The sequence below is a fragment of the Selaginella moellendorffii genome, unplaced genomic scaffold (genome assembly GCF_000143415.4).
Source record: "Selaginella moellendorffii unplaced genomic scaffold, v1.0 SELMOscaffold_93, whole genome shotgun sequence".
Lineage (NCBI taxonomy): Eukaryota > Viridiplantae > Streptophyta > Lycopodiopsida > Selaginellales > Selaginellaceae > Selaginella > Selaginella moellendorffii.
This window is the reverse complement of record NW_003314354.1, coordinates 507,054-519,904: the sequence shown is the minus strand read 5'-3', so window position 1 is coordinate 519,904 and position 12,851 is coordinate 507,054. Positions and strand designations below refer to the sequence as shown.

General features: G+C 45.8%; 3 protein-coding genes across 5 annotated transcripts in view; 2 read left to right on the top strand and 1 right to left on the bottom strand.

The window, feature by feature from the left end:
* LOC9628946 (dynein heavy chain 1, axonemal) overlaps window positions 1–6,227 on the top strand; it is a 10,311-nt gene extending 4,084 nt beyond the window's left edge. Inside the window, 20 exon segments of the mRNA XM_024662877.1 lie at window positions 1–140; window positions 185–493; window positions 554–904; window positions 961–1,212; window positions 1,272–1,436; window positions 1,485–1,658; window positions 1,712–2,014; window positions 2,071–2,229; window positions 2,295–2,591; window positions 2,644–2,841; window positions 2,901–3,026; window positions 3,080–3,505; window positions 3,569–3,967; window positions 4,020–4,172; window positions 4,229–4,579; window positions 4,633–4,737; window positions 4,798–5,298; window positions 5,369–5,521; window positions 5,590–5,905; window positions 5,974–6,227. The exon segment at window positions 1–140 is cut by the window's left edge and continues 139 nt beyond it. Of these exon segments, the coding sequence (XP_024518645.1) occupies window positions 1–140; window positions 185–493; window positions 554–904; window positions 961–1,212; window positions 1,272–1,436; window positions 1,485–1,658; window positions 1,712–2,014; window positions 2,071–2,229; window positions 2,295–2,591; window positions 2,644–2,841; window positions 2,901–3,026; window positions 3,080–3,505; window positions 3,569–3,967; window positions 4,020–4,172; window positions 4,229–4,579; window positions 4,633–4,737; window positions 4,798–5,298; window positions 5,369–5,521; window positions 5,590–5,905; window positions 5,974–6,095 (5,000 nt within the window). The 3' untranslated portion in view covers window positions 6,096–6,227.
* Window positions 6,228–6,272: 45 nt separating this feature from the next.
* LOC112341900 lies at window positions 6,273–7,038 on the top strand. Of its 3 annotated transcripts, XM_024662891.1 has the most exons (5): window positions 6,273–6,321; window positions 6,368–6,479; window positions 6,545–6,618; window positions 6,673–6,758; window positions 6,804–7,038. In XM_024662891.1, exons 1-5 carry the CDS (start codon window positions 6,285–6,287, stop codon window positions 6,948–6,950), a joined length of 456 nt encoding a protein of 151 aa, XP_024518659.1. In that variant the 5' UTR covers window positions 6,273–6,284; the 3' UTR covers window positions 6,951–7,038. The 3 variants fall into 3 exon arrangements, with proteins under 3 accessions (XP_024518659.1, XP_024518660.1, XP_024518658.1); XM_024662892.1 differs by lacking the exon at window positions 6,673–6,758 and having other exon boundaries at window positions 6,545–6,672; XM_024662890.1 differs by having other exon boundaries at window positions 6,545–6,758.
* Window positions 6,942–8,219, bottom strand: LOC9629515 (E3 ubiquitin-protein ligase AIP2). The gene is made up of 5 exons (XM_024662889.1): window positions 8,053–8,219; window positions 7,775–7,994; window positions 7,516–7,721; window positions 7,244–7,450; window positions 6,942–7,173 (listed from the first exon to the last, which is right to left on the bottom strand). Exons 1-5 carry the CDS (start codon window positions 8,179–8,181, stop codon window positions 7,024–7,026), a joined length of 912 nt encoding a protein of 303 aa, XP_024518657.1. The 5' UTR covers window positions 8,182–8,219; the 3' UTR covers window positions 6,942–7,023.
* Between the last annotated feature and the right edge of the window lie 4,632 nt (window positions 8,220–12,851).

Genomic DNA, 12,851 nt, shown 5'->3' with positions numbered 1-12,851 from the left:
CACAGAATGGAGAGATGACTGAAAAGAGTCTTATGAAAGCTGGCGTTGACGACAAAGAAACAACGTTCCTTTTCTCTGACACACAGATCCTAACGGAATCTTTTCTTGAAGATATCAACAATATCCTGAACTCTGGCGAGGTAACATTTTTTCACGTTTAATCCCTTCCTTACGAAGACTTCAGGTGCCAAACCTATGGAAAAACGAGGATATGGATCTTATCTCAAATGCAATGCGGCCTATTCTCTTGTCCCTGGGGCTTCCGGCCACGAAGCTTGCACTTTATACGTTATTTTTGAAGCGCGTGCGGCGAAATCTCCATCTTGTCATCTGCATGAGTCCCATAGGAGACGCATTTCGGACCCGGCTTCGCATGTTCCCCTCTCTTGTCAACTGCTGTACCATCGACTGGTTTCGTGAATGGCCTGAAGAGGCCCTTCAGTCGGTCGCGAGGAACTTTTTGAATGCTACTCAAATGCTGGACAATGAACAGGTATGTATACAATCTCTTTCTTTTCTTATTCAATCTGTTGCCCCCCTGTGGTACTTTCAGATTGCGAAGATAGTTACAGTCTGTGTGTATATTCATCAATCTGTGGAGAGGCGTTCAAAAGAGTTCTATGAGGAACTACGTCGGTACAACTACGTGACACCAACGAGCTACCTCGAACTTCTCTCGACATACATCAAGCTTCTGGAGGAGAAGCGCGACGAACTTGAGGGACTTCGATCGAGGCTGGAGATAGGATTGGACAAGCTGCTGACTACGGCAGCTGATGTTGAAGTCATGCAAAAGGAGCTGGTTGCTTTGCAGCCTATTCTCGAAGCAACTGCGAAAGAAGCTGATGAAATGATGGTTGCCATCGGGCAAGATAAGAAAGATGCAGATGTTACGAAGCAAGCGGTAACTTGATCATCTGACGTGAAGCGTTGAACTTAGATGTGTTTGGTTTTTGGCAGGTGTCTCAACAAGAAGCAGACGCTAATGCTCAAGCTGCTGACGCCAAAGCAATTGCTGACAGTGCACAAAACGACCTTGATCAGGCCATGCCTGCACTGGAGTCCGCCTTGTCCGCTTTGAAAGCTCTCACGAAGAATGATCTTGTCGAAGTCAAGTCCTTGCGAAACCCACCAGAAGGAGTTAAGCTTGTGATGGAAGCCACTTGTATCATGTTTGTCGTGCCACCGAAGATGGTCAATGATCCCAACAGAGTAAGTCTTTTTGAGTTTCTGGATCGATGCTGACTCTCCAAATTTTTCAACTTGAACAGCTTGGAAAGAAAATACCCGACTATTGGGATCCCAGCACAAAGTTACTGACAGACCCTCAGAAGTTTTTAGACTCTCTATTGCAGTTTGACAGAGAGAATATACAAGAGGCTACGATTCAGAAAATTGAACCATATCTTGCACTGGAAACATTCACGCCAGAACAGGTACGTAATGTTAAAACGACCTGCAGGTTTCTCATACGTTTGCTGCAGGTCGCTAGAGTTTCAAAGGCTTGCACATCAATATGTATGTGGGTGCGAGCAATGCACCAGTATTATCAGGTGCTTAAGATAGTCCGTCCGAAGCGGGAGCAACTTGCAGTAGCTCAAGCGTTACTTGATGAAACGATGGGAAAACTCCAGGCGGCACAGGCTAAGCTAAAAGAGGTATCGTTTTGAGTATGCTCCGCTTATGTCTAACTGTATATCCTTCATTATAGGTGGAAGAAAAAATAGCTAGGTTGGAAGCACAGCTGAATGCTGCAATAAAGAAGAAGGAAGACCTTGCCAAGCAAAAAAGCGATTGCGAGAAAAAAATGGAGCGTGCTTCAAAACTGATCGGAGGCTTGGGTGGTGAAAGGAAGAGGTGGAACGAGACTATTATAAACCTCACCGATGACATGGAAAACATTGTTGGTGATGTTGCTGTTGCCGCTGGAGCAATTGCCTATACAGGGCCGTTTACCCCCCAATACAGGCTACGTCTCAATCAGGAATGGGTAAAGCTGTTGCAAACGCTGCAAGTAAGTGACCATGTTGTAACTTGCATCTACTTGAACTGACCGTTACCGTCTTTCAGCTGCCACATACGCGTGGTGTTACTCTTCAAGCTGTGCTTAAAGACCCCGTGAAGATGCGAGCTTGGAATATTGCTGGGCTTCCTAGTGACTCTCTAAGTGAGGACAACGGCATTATTGTCTTCAAAGCGCGACGCTGGCCTCTCATGATTGATCCACAGGTGAATTGAGCACAATAAAATTGGTTCCTGTACTCTTTTTTCTTTTCTTTTTTTCTCATGCGCAGGGTCAAGCAAACAAATGGGTGAAAAACATGTACAGAGAAACTGGTTTGGACGTGATTAAACTTAGCGAAAGGGATTACCTACGGACTCTTGAAAATGCTGTCCGGTTTGGCAGAGTGGTGCTGCTAGAAAACATCTGGGAAACATTAGAGCCAGCATTGGAACCTCTTCTGCTAAGGTTGACTTTCAAGCAGGGAGGAACAGAAGTCATTAAGATAGGCGACAATCTTATTCCATACCATAAAGATTTCCGGTTTTATATGACAACAAAGCTTCGAAATCCTCACTATGCACCGGAGGTATGGCTATGGAAACTGTCATGTTTCTTTGAATGCCTTTGTTTCCGGACAGGTGTGCGTGAAGGTAACACTGCTTAATTTTTTCGTGACTATGGAGGGTCTTGAGGATCAGCTTCTGGGTCAAGTTGTTACCAAGGAAAGGCCTGATCTTGCTGAAATGAAGAACCAGCTTGTCGTCTCGAATGCCAACATGAAGCGCGAGCTTAAGGAAATTGAGTCCAAAATATTGTTTCTTCTATCAAATGCTCAGGTCAGTGACACCGTTGTGCTTGTCTCCGCCATTTTCTCACAGTTGTGTCGTTGCTACAGGGTGACATATTAGAGGATGAAGTACTTATAAATACTTTAGCACAGTCCAAGGTAACTTCGGATGAAATCACCATTAAGGTTGCTGAAGCCGAGAAGACAGAAATTGCCATTGACGAGACACGTGAAGTAAGCTTTCTATCGTGTCCCAAACTCAATAGAAAAGTTCGGTCTATGGTCAGGTGTATCGCAAAGTGGCAACAAGGGCCTCTATTCTATTTTTCTGTATTTCGGACTTGGCCATTGTGGATCCCATGTATCAGTACAGTCTTGCTTGGTTCATCAACTTATTTGGTCGAGCTATTGAAAGTGCTGCGCAAGCTTCTATCATTGACAAGCGAATTGAGAATTTAAACGAATACTTCACGTATTCCTTGTACGTGAATATCTGTCGGTCGCTCTTCGAGAAGCACAAGCTCATGTTTTCGTTCCTTCTTTGCATCAAGATTATGCAGGCATGGAATTTATGTTCTTGTCGAACTCTTTCTGACATATATCTACAGGGACGGAAAGAAGTTGATCCCACCGAGTGGCGGTTTCTACTGGCTGGTGCTGCCAGTTCAAGTGCACTCAGTCCAAATCCAGCACCTTCATGGCTTACTGACAAGGTACATCTGGTTCTTCCTGTTTTTTTCTCACCCTACTGAACGTTACGGTGGCCTACCTTTCAGTCCTGGATTGAAATTGCCAACCTTAGCAAGCTTCCAAACTACCAGGGCCTTGATAAACACGTGGCCGAGAACATAGGACACTACAGAAAGTATTTTGACAGCCCGGAAGCTCATCGAGAGCCCCTGGCTGGTGAATGGGACACAAAGCTCAGCATGCTCCAAAAGTTGCTGATACTTCGATGCCTTCGGGTAGACAAGGCTCTTCTCGGTGTTCAAGACTTCGTTGCTGCAACAATGGGACAGCGATTCATAGAGCCGCCAGCATTTGATCTGGGTGCATGTTATAAGGATGGATCCAACTCATCACCGCTTATATTCGTTCTCTCAGCAGGTGCAGATCCTATGGCAGATCTACTGAAGCTTGCTGATGAACTGAGGTTTACCAAGAAGTTCGAAAAGGTACGTACACGAGCTCGTTAGAACTTGTTCTTAACCGTTTGACTATCACCAGGTGTCTTTGGGCCAAGGACAAGGTCCCAAGGCAGAAAAGTTGCTAGAGCTTGGTATGGAACGAGGAATGTGGGTGTGCTTACAGAATTGCCACTTGTCCCAGTCATGGATGCCAGCTTTGGAGCGTATTGTGGACAATATTGATCCAGAGAAGGTACAGAGTGGAGTTCTTTTTTTTTTTGTGAATTACAAGGAAGAATTCCTTTGTAGGTTCACAAGGATTTCCGGCTGTGGCTGACAAGCATGCCCAGTCCAGACTTTCCTGTTTCTATCCTTCAAAATGGTGTAAAGATGACGCTGGAACCACCCAAGGGATTGAAATCCAATCTTGCGAGGTCCTACTTGCGTTTCACCGACAAGATCTTGAGCGACTGCGCAAAACCAGACGAGTGGAAGAAGCTTATTTTTGCAAGCTGCTTGTTCCATGCTGTCATTCAAGAGAGACGCAAGTTCGGACCACTTGGCTGGAACATCCGGTACGAGTTTACTGACGGAGATTTGAGTGTATGCCAAACTCAGATCAGAATGTTTTTGAACGACTATCAGGAAATCCCATACAAGGTTTGTACTGCTGCGAGCAAAGATCCGAATCTAACTACCCGCATTGCTTGCAGGTCATTCGATTCTTGTGTGGAGAAATCAACTATGGAGGACGAGTTACAGACGACAAAGACAGGAGGCTCATCAACAATCTTCTTTTGATTTTTATCAATCCCAATGTACGACACATGGTGTTTTTCCCTTGGTTCTACGCTCACTATTTCCACTTTTTCTCTCAGGTGGTAGAAACATCTCAATACTTCTTCAGTCCATCGGGTGTGTTTCGAGTTCCAGAAGCCTCCAACGTGAATCAGTTCCTGGCTTACATCAAAGAGCTACCACTTGCACCAAAGCCAGAAATCTTTGGACTTCACGAGAACGCGGACATCACTTGCGACCAGAACGAGTCGTACGACCTCTTCAACACCGTGCTCATGCTGCAACCAAGGGAGCAGAGCTCCGGAGGAGGGGGCTTGTCCCGGGAAGAGATGATCGAGAAGTCGTGCCGTGACATTCTGGAGAAGTTGCCTTCGGTGTTTGACGTGGAGGCGGTCCTGCAGTTGTATCCCACCATGTATAGCGAGAGTATGAACACCGTGCTGACGCAGGAGTGCATTCGGTACAATGGTCTTCTCTCGGTCATGAAGATATCGCTGAATGACGCTCTCAAGGCTCTCAAAGGTCTCGTGGTCATGTCCATGGAACTTGAGATGGTGTGCTCTAGCATCTTCAATAACCAGGTAAACTTTCTGGTCATTCGTTCTTCCGTTTCGTAGTATAGATTGTTAAACCTTTGGAGCATATTTGCAGGTGCCTGAAATGTGGGCTGGTAAGGCTTATCCTTCGTTGAAACCTCTTTCGGCTTGGGTGGCTGATCTATTGGAGCGAACAAATTTCATCAGTACATGGATAAGGAACGGTGCTCCTCCCGTGTTTTGGATTTCAGGATTTTTCTTCCCTCAGGTTTGCTTCTCCTGTTTTTCTTTACGTCTCCGAGCAGCAAGCTAAACTCATCTCTCAAACACGCCCAGGCCTTCCTGACGGGAACACTGCAAAACTTTGCGAGAAAGTACAGATACCCCATCGATACCGTGGGCTTCGACTTCGTGATCATTGACGACAGAACTTACGACACCATCAAGCAGCCCCCGGACGATGGCTGCTACATCCGGGGCCTATACCTCGAGGGATGCCGGTGGAACTACGAGCAGCACGTCCTGGACGAATCCAGGCCCAAGGAGTTGTACACGGAGCTCCCGGTGGTGTGGCTCAAGCCTCTCCAGTTTAGGAAGGCTCCCACGGAAGGCATCTACGAGTGCCCGGTTTACAAGACACTGGTTCGCGCAGGTACGCAGATCACTCCCTCCTTGGGAGTTCAAACATTTAAGTTCACAAGAATCTCTCTCGTTTTTCAGGAACACTATCGACTACTGGTCACTCGACAAACTTTGTCATGTATATAGAGCTGCCTTCCAAGGAAGATCAATCACACTGGATAAACAGGGGTGTTGGTCTCTTCACGTCACTGGCTTATTAGTTTTGTAGAATGGTAGAAGCGAGAGTAGTGAACGAGGAGTGAGAGTGAGATGACCAACGGTGTAAGTGTCAAGTGATTGCTCTCTTTTTTCGCGTACATATTGTACATAGCTTGCTTGTAAATAATTTGAACTACGGGTATATTTTGGAATCTAGGTCTTTAGTTTTCTTTGTTTTCTTTCTTGCTTCCATGGAAGAAGAGCTCCACAATGCAGCTTCTGACGCTGGTATGGAGATAAGTGTTGCCATCTTTTTCTCATGTTTTCTCTCCAGGCGGGGCTCTTCCTCTGGACAACGATGGAACGCAAAACTCGGAGAGCACCAGCACTGACGTGTGGGAGAACTTGCGAGAGATTTTTCAAGACATAGACTCCCAGTCCAGCAGGTCTCTCAAAAATATGTTTCTTGCTATTAGATCTTGGCAAAGTAACACACACTCGAGGTTATCAGTGTCGAGAGCAAGGCTCTCTTAAAGAAACCCATCATGCATCTCCGGCGACTACTGGAAGTCCACTCTATGATCCGTAAGACCTCGCCTCGGCTAGTTCTTGAGAACCAGAGACGTTTCTTGCTTACAGGTGAGGCAGAAAACGAGCTGGATAAATCTTACCTTGGTGTTTTGTTCGAGCGAGAGTGGTACCTCAGGAAACTACAAGCTGTTGAGGTACTTCGGAAACTCGATCAAGCTTGTTCTTTTTGTCTTTCTTAGGCTGCAATCGGGCCTGCTCCACCATACGTCCAAACCGTGACAAACACCGGCGGCGTTTCTGCGGCAGCAGCATTCGCCATGACCATCAGAAGCATTCTCTACGAAGATAGCCAGGATTTTAGCCTGGTTGGATCGAGATGGCGCTGAAGATCTATCCTGTTTTATTAGTACGTACTGCCCTAGGGGAACAAAAGTTGTTCCACAATCGCTTCTAATCTACTTATACGTACATGAAGTCGAGACCCGGAAGTGCATTGGCCGCACCTTTCCTCTCGGCTTCGGCTTCCGCTTCGCGCTCCTTTCTGCTCTCGTACTCGTGGTCGTCGGTGCGCATCTCGTACCTGCAAACCGGGCACGAGTTGTGTTCCTCCTGGGCGAACGTCATATAACGTTTCTCAGCCAAGACACGAATCCAGAAAAAAAAAAAAAAGCACACGTACCAGCCATGGCTTGAGACAGAGAGGATGGAAGTAGTGCTTGCAAGGCATCTCTTGCATCTCATCGCCGACCACCAAAACTTCTCTGCAAACTGCACACTCGGTTCCATCGCCCAGGCCCTTCAGCACTTCCTCGGTCACGCGTACGATGGAAAGCTTCGCGACTTCGTCCTTGGAAGCTGGAGGTGGTCCTTTCTGAGTATCCTGCTCCTGCAAGGCACAGAAGAAGAGATAACTCGAGTCGCTGTGAAGTTTGGTGGCATCTAACCCGTTACCTGGCTTAGCCGAACTGCCTGTTCAATCACAAAGTTCTCCAGCGCTGTGAGTGACTGCACATAATCCTCCAGCTCTTCATCGTCATGTTCGCCTTCACCATCAAGCTGTGCCGGTCCGTAATGATACGTAGTCGGAGCGAGAAGCCATAGCGGAGGTCGTGGCTCCGGATCGACAGTCAATTGTCCCTCGAACAAAAATGGTGAGCCTGTTCACGAGGCGGTGTGAGACAAAGACTAAAAGAAAAATTTGCGTACGCACTTGGTCCTGCTCGCGCTTGCTGCTGTGGCTGTGAATTGTCTTCGTCCTCGTGGAGAAACTCGCGAGCCTTAGTGAGCCAGTTCATCATGTTCTCCTGCTCTTGCGGGTCTGTGATGGCATCTCCAGCTTCCTCAAACAGTATCTGCCCAGCAATCCAGAATCCTTTTCCAGTGTAGCGGCTCTGAAGGAGCGAGCCCGCTCGGCAAGCAGCTGCGTACATCTACACACTCTCCCTGGCTCAAATCAATCCTCTCACAGGAATCAGATCGCTCACTCACCGCTCTCTTCTCCGCCGCCGTGGCCCCGTCATAGCGATCGCGGAAGAGAGATGCCAGCGCCGTGGCCGCGCTCTCGAAGCTGCTCTTCTTCCCGAGCTGGTTGTGAAGATCCGCCACGACCGCCTCCATTGCCCCTGGTTGCCCTAAAATAAAAAATGCAAGGAAAATATTATTTACGGCGAACGCGGGAATTTAGAAACAAAACGCGCTAGAGTTTAATGGAGCTTTTAGGGTAACTGGCCCACGGGTCCTTAATTCCGGCCACCCCTGGCCCAAACCTTGTTCATGTGATAAATGGAAAATTATATAGCAATTTTTTGGTGGGTTTTATAGCATTTTAGGTTATAATGGATTTGATTGTCATCTAAACATTCATCACTTTTCTCAATCATAAATTTAGCCATTTAGAAGAAAAGGAACCTATTCCATTATATTCTTGAGTTTAGAAGAGAGTTTAATAAAACTATAAAAGAAAGAGATCTTTTAAGTTCAACTATTCATCAAGTTACATTTCATCATAGGGTCAAAGTATCTCACAAGTGGGTAAACAAAGTGAAAAAGTTGGAAAGAACATATCAAATCTTGAGGTAGGCTATTTTTTTGAAAAAGAAAAACATTCTTAATAATTTCTTAGATCCTATCACAAAATTTATTGTTCAATCAACTACAAAGCTCAGCCAACACAATATGCATACATAAAGCACATCACATGCCATTTCCTTGCATGGTCAAAACGCTATAACAAGAAACCAGCATACTATAAGGCAAAAGAACACAACTTTCAAAAGCTCGTGCACAAACACTTGCAGCTCTTAGAGGCTGTCCCATTCTGGCCTATCCTTGCAGCAAGAGGTAACTATCGGTTTCCATTTCAGATTTTTTAATTGAACTTGCTTCCAGCCTATGGTGTAGAAAAGTCTGGTAGCTCGTATCCCTGAAAGTGTACCTGAAAGTCAATGTCCTAGCACTGCAAAGGTAAAAGATCGTTAGGTTGAAAGAAAAAGAAATGTCTGACTTCTTGTTTGTCCATGTCTTGTAAGTCAGCCTTCAGCCAAAGCATGTAGCCAAAAGCATGCGATTAGAACATGGAATGAAGAATCAATAAAGAAGGCTATACATGAGGTGGAAGAGTGTGGCATGTCTAAAAGAAAAGTTGCTCAAGAATTCAATGTACCTTGGACGACTTTGTGATTGCATCTATGGTGAAAGCTCAAGTTAAAATCAGTTATCCACTCACTTTCAATCAACTGAAAAATGCAGCAAAGTTGTTAGTTGCTAGTAGAGTAACTACTTGGATAAGTCAAAAATGGTGCAAAGGTTTTATGAAAAGACATCTAGAGATTAGTAGCAAAGTTGTTAAAGCTTTGGAGCTGTAATGAGCAAAGTCCTTGAATCAAGTAGTTGTGGCACAATTCTACAAAAACTTGGAAGCAACTTACATTGGAAACTACTATGAGGCAAATCACATTTGGAATGCTGATGAAACTAGTGTTCGGGCTAATTGTTCTAGAGGTGTCAAAGTGTTAGCTGTTCGCCAAATCGTCCCAAACAACACACAAAGCACATGATTGTTCTAGTGGCCATAAATGTAGTAGGTGGATGAATACCTAGCTTTTATATCTTCAAAGGTGAGTAGAGGATGCAAAATTGGATTGCAAATTGTGAAGTTGGAGCTGCATTTGCCATCAGCAAGAAAGCTTGGATGACAGACTTGTGGCCATAGTGGCTTGAACACTTTGTGAAATCAGTACCTGGTGGATGCTCGCCTACAAACCGCCATGCTCTCATTGTTGATGGCCACGGATCCCATGTCACAAAGGTTCAAGAATGTTATGTGTGGACGTGATTCTTCTTCTAGCATATACTTCTCACCACATGCAGTTGTTAAACATTGCATGTTTTGGCATGGACGAACACACTCTTGGACATCTAGGACACGAAGTCAATTGTTGAGATCTCACATAGTTATCCAGTAGAGCCATGGCTATGGCTTTGACACCTGCAAACATCTAGTCCAGTTTTAGAGTAAGTGGTTTATGGCCGTTGAACAAGAATGCTATAGACACTCACTTTGGTCCAAGTACACTCCATGTAATATCTCTCGACGACTTCGAAGCAGACTGTAAGCCACAAATTTTTCCTTTCCAATTTGCCAGCTTACCTCGTCTATCCGACCAACTCTGCCTTGGCTTGTGCTAAGTTCCCTCGCCAAGGTTCTCGCCTATGGTACCAGCTACTACTTGGTTTCAGCTACTCACTGCACGAGCAACGGAGTGTTAGCCATCCATTTATGGATTCCCAAATCTCTCCCAATCCCCCTCCCCGGGTTAGACTGGACTTAAGGTTCGGCTACACTCCCCGCAGGCACAAGCAGCCAAGCACACCAAGCCTCTAGATTCCTAACACCCCTTGGTACCACAAGACTTGATCATGGGACCCTCTAAATCCCAAGCCTTGGGTGCAGCACTTGCTTCGGGACGTCGGGGCGAAACACCGTGGCCTAACGGCCCGGTATGGGTACCTCTACCCCCCCTCTTCCATCCCGAAGGGAAGGCCCAAGCCCCCGGAAGGGCGAGGACCAATGAGCCACAAGGTACTCAAGTGGGGCACCACTCCACCTGAGCCGAGAGCACTGCAGTCGGTTTCCCTTTCGGGAGTGGGAGCTGCTCTTGAGCACTTCCTTGGATGGCCCCTCCGGCACCAGCCAAGTCCATGCTCACTCCCACCCAAGGCCCCTCGGTCCCAGTTTCAACCTCAAGTCGGTTTGGAAGCCCAATTGGAGAGTCCCTTCAAAACTGGTTCCTGGACCTCACTATCCCTACTATACTTTTGGAACCCCCTGCAGCCCCCCCCCCCCCCCTCTGGAGACGCACGCTTTGGGCTTTCACCCCTTGACCCGTATTAGTATTTGGACTTAGTCTTTGGCTCGATCTCGGACCCGATTTCGGATCCGACTTCGGATTCGGTCTCGGACTCGATTTCGGACTCGATCTCGGACCCGATCTCGGACCCGACCTCGGACTCGACCTCGGACTCAGTCTCGGACCTGATTTCGGATCTCGGACTCCGTCTCGAACTCGGTCTCGAACTCGGACTCGAACTCGGTCCTAGAGTCGGTCTTGGACTCGATCCTCGACTTGGTCCCATCCGATGAACTCTTTGTCATTTCGGTCAAGCTTTTGGGGATCCTTTAGCCTACGACATCTCGGGGAGTCGGTTCCTTACACAGACTTCAAAAACACTTTGGAACTGGGAGACCAGAGATTGGCAGCCACCTCAATCATGAACTAGGAATCTAGTGAAGCCTGAACAGCATGAGGATTTAGTGCAGGCTGAGGTCCATCTATAGCATCCAATGCAGCCTGAGCAACAAGCAAGCAGTGATTGTGACCAGCTTGAGCATCCTGAACTTCCTAGACAACTTGAGCAACTAGGTAAAAAGCACTACTCAATTCTCATTCACTTACAACTTTGTTTCCCAGGAGCTTCGCTAGAGCATCAAGTTGAGCAGCATGAGCAACACATGGATGTGCCTGGATGGCAATCAGAAAACAACAAGGTGGCATACTTACATGCAAAATTATTTTTAGGGGTGCAAAGTTGTCTTCGACTTGGACTAGTGTTGCAAGCTAGTGTTGGAACTATTTTAACAAGTCTAGAATTCACTAGTGTGGTTAAAGCAATTGCCACTGCAAAAGAAGCACATGAGAAGCAGAAAAAATTGGAAGCAATTGAAAGGGCTTCAAGGAAAAAGGAAAGAGAAGAAACAACAATAAAAAAGAAAGAAGCAACAGCCATCAAGAAAAAGGAGAGGGAAGAAATAGCAGCTAGAAAAGTTGAAGCGATAGAGAAGAAAAAATTGGAAGCCTTGAAAAAAAAAAGGAGAAAGAAGAGGAAGCAATGAGAAAAAAAAAAATAAGAGAAAGAATGAAGTCCTGGAATCTCTAATAAGCAAACACCAAAAACAAAAGTAATGAATTTGCTTGTTTTCACTCTAATATCTCTGGGCATGCTTATAGTTACCTAGAGAATGTTGTTGCCCACACTGCCCTCACTCCTCCTCACAGCAACAAATGGACAATATTAGGGCCATCGATGGACAAAAAATTGGGCCATAAACAAACGGATATTGAGCCATAAATGGACTGACTTAGGATAAGTTTAATGAGCGGTTTTTAAGATTTTGTGAGTAGTTTTTTCTAAAAATTAGTTTATAAGCAGTAAATCATATAAAATTTTATATTATGCCTTTATGTACACAAATTATATTTAAATAAATGAATTCGTACATGATTTTCTTAACCTTGGCAGAAATTGTGCCTGTTATCCTAGGGTTTTTACTTCTTCTTCACAAATGCGGGGAGAGCTTGAGATCTTCAAGTTCATGAGAGGATATCAGTGAATAAATTTTAGATTAGAACATATTTCAATGCAGTTATCATCCTATAAACTCATAGTGCTCATGTGTGTGTTGGAATTGATGAATCTTTCGATCTTTGGTCTAGTTGTTTGTGAGTGCTCTGAGAACTTTTCTTGTTTCTAGGCCCAAGGCGACACGTTCTTTTGTCAGGGAGACTACGAGAGCGCACTGGGGCACTAGTTGGGCTCAGAGATACTAGAAATTTGCAGGGTTACAGACCGTTGGATGATTTTTAGAATATGCCACGTCGGCACTTCTAACGGGCTTAAATTTTAAAATTAAAGCGTAGAGCGGGAAACGCTTTTAGGGTTCTGGCGAGAGAGCAATGGCGCAGCAGCAGCTCTGGGAGATCGGGTGGAGAATCGAGGAGATTGTCCGC

Excerpts from the sequence above, each read along its gene's own strand:
- LOC9629515 (XM_024662889.1), bottom strand. The coding sequence starts at position 8,181 with ATGGAGGCGGTCGTGGCGGATCTTCACAACCAGCTCGGGAAGAAGAGC. Across the intron at positions 7,451-7,515 it reads AGGCAGTTCGGCTAAGCCAG|GAGCAGGATACTCAGAAAGG; the intron begins GTAACGGGTTAG and ends TGTGCCTTGCAG. Across the intron at positions 7,174-7,243 it reads TCTGTCTCAAGCCATGGCTG|GAGGAACACAACTCGTGCCC; the intron begins GTACGTGTGCTT and ends ACGTTCGCCCAG.
- LOC112341900 (XM_024662890.1), top strand. The coding sequence starts at position 6,285 with ATGGAAGAAGAGCTCCACAATGCAGCTTCTGACGCTG. Across the intron at positions 6,322-6,367 it reads CAATGCAGCTTCTGACGCTG|GCGGGGCTCTTCCTCTGGAC; the intron begins GTATGGAGATAA and ends TTTTCTCTCCAG. Across the intron at positions 6,759-6,803 it reads GGAAACTACAAGCTGTTGAG|GCTGCAATCGGGCCTGCTCC; the intron begins GTACTTCGGAAA and ends TGTCTTTCTTAG.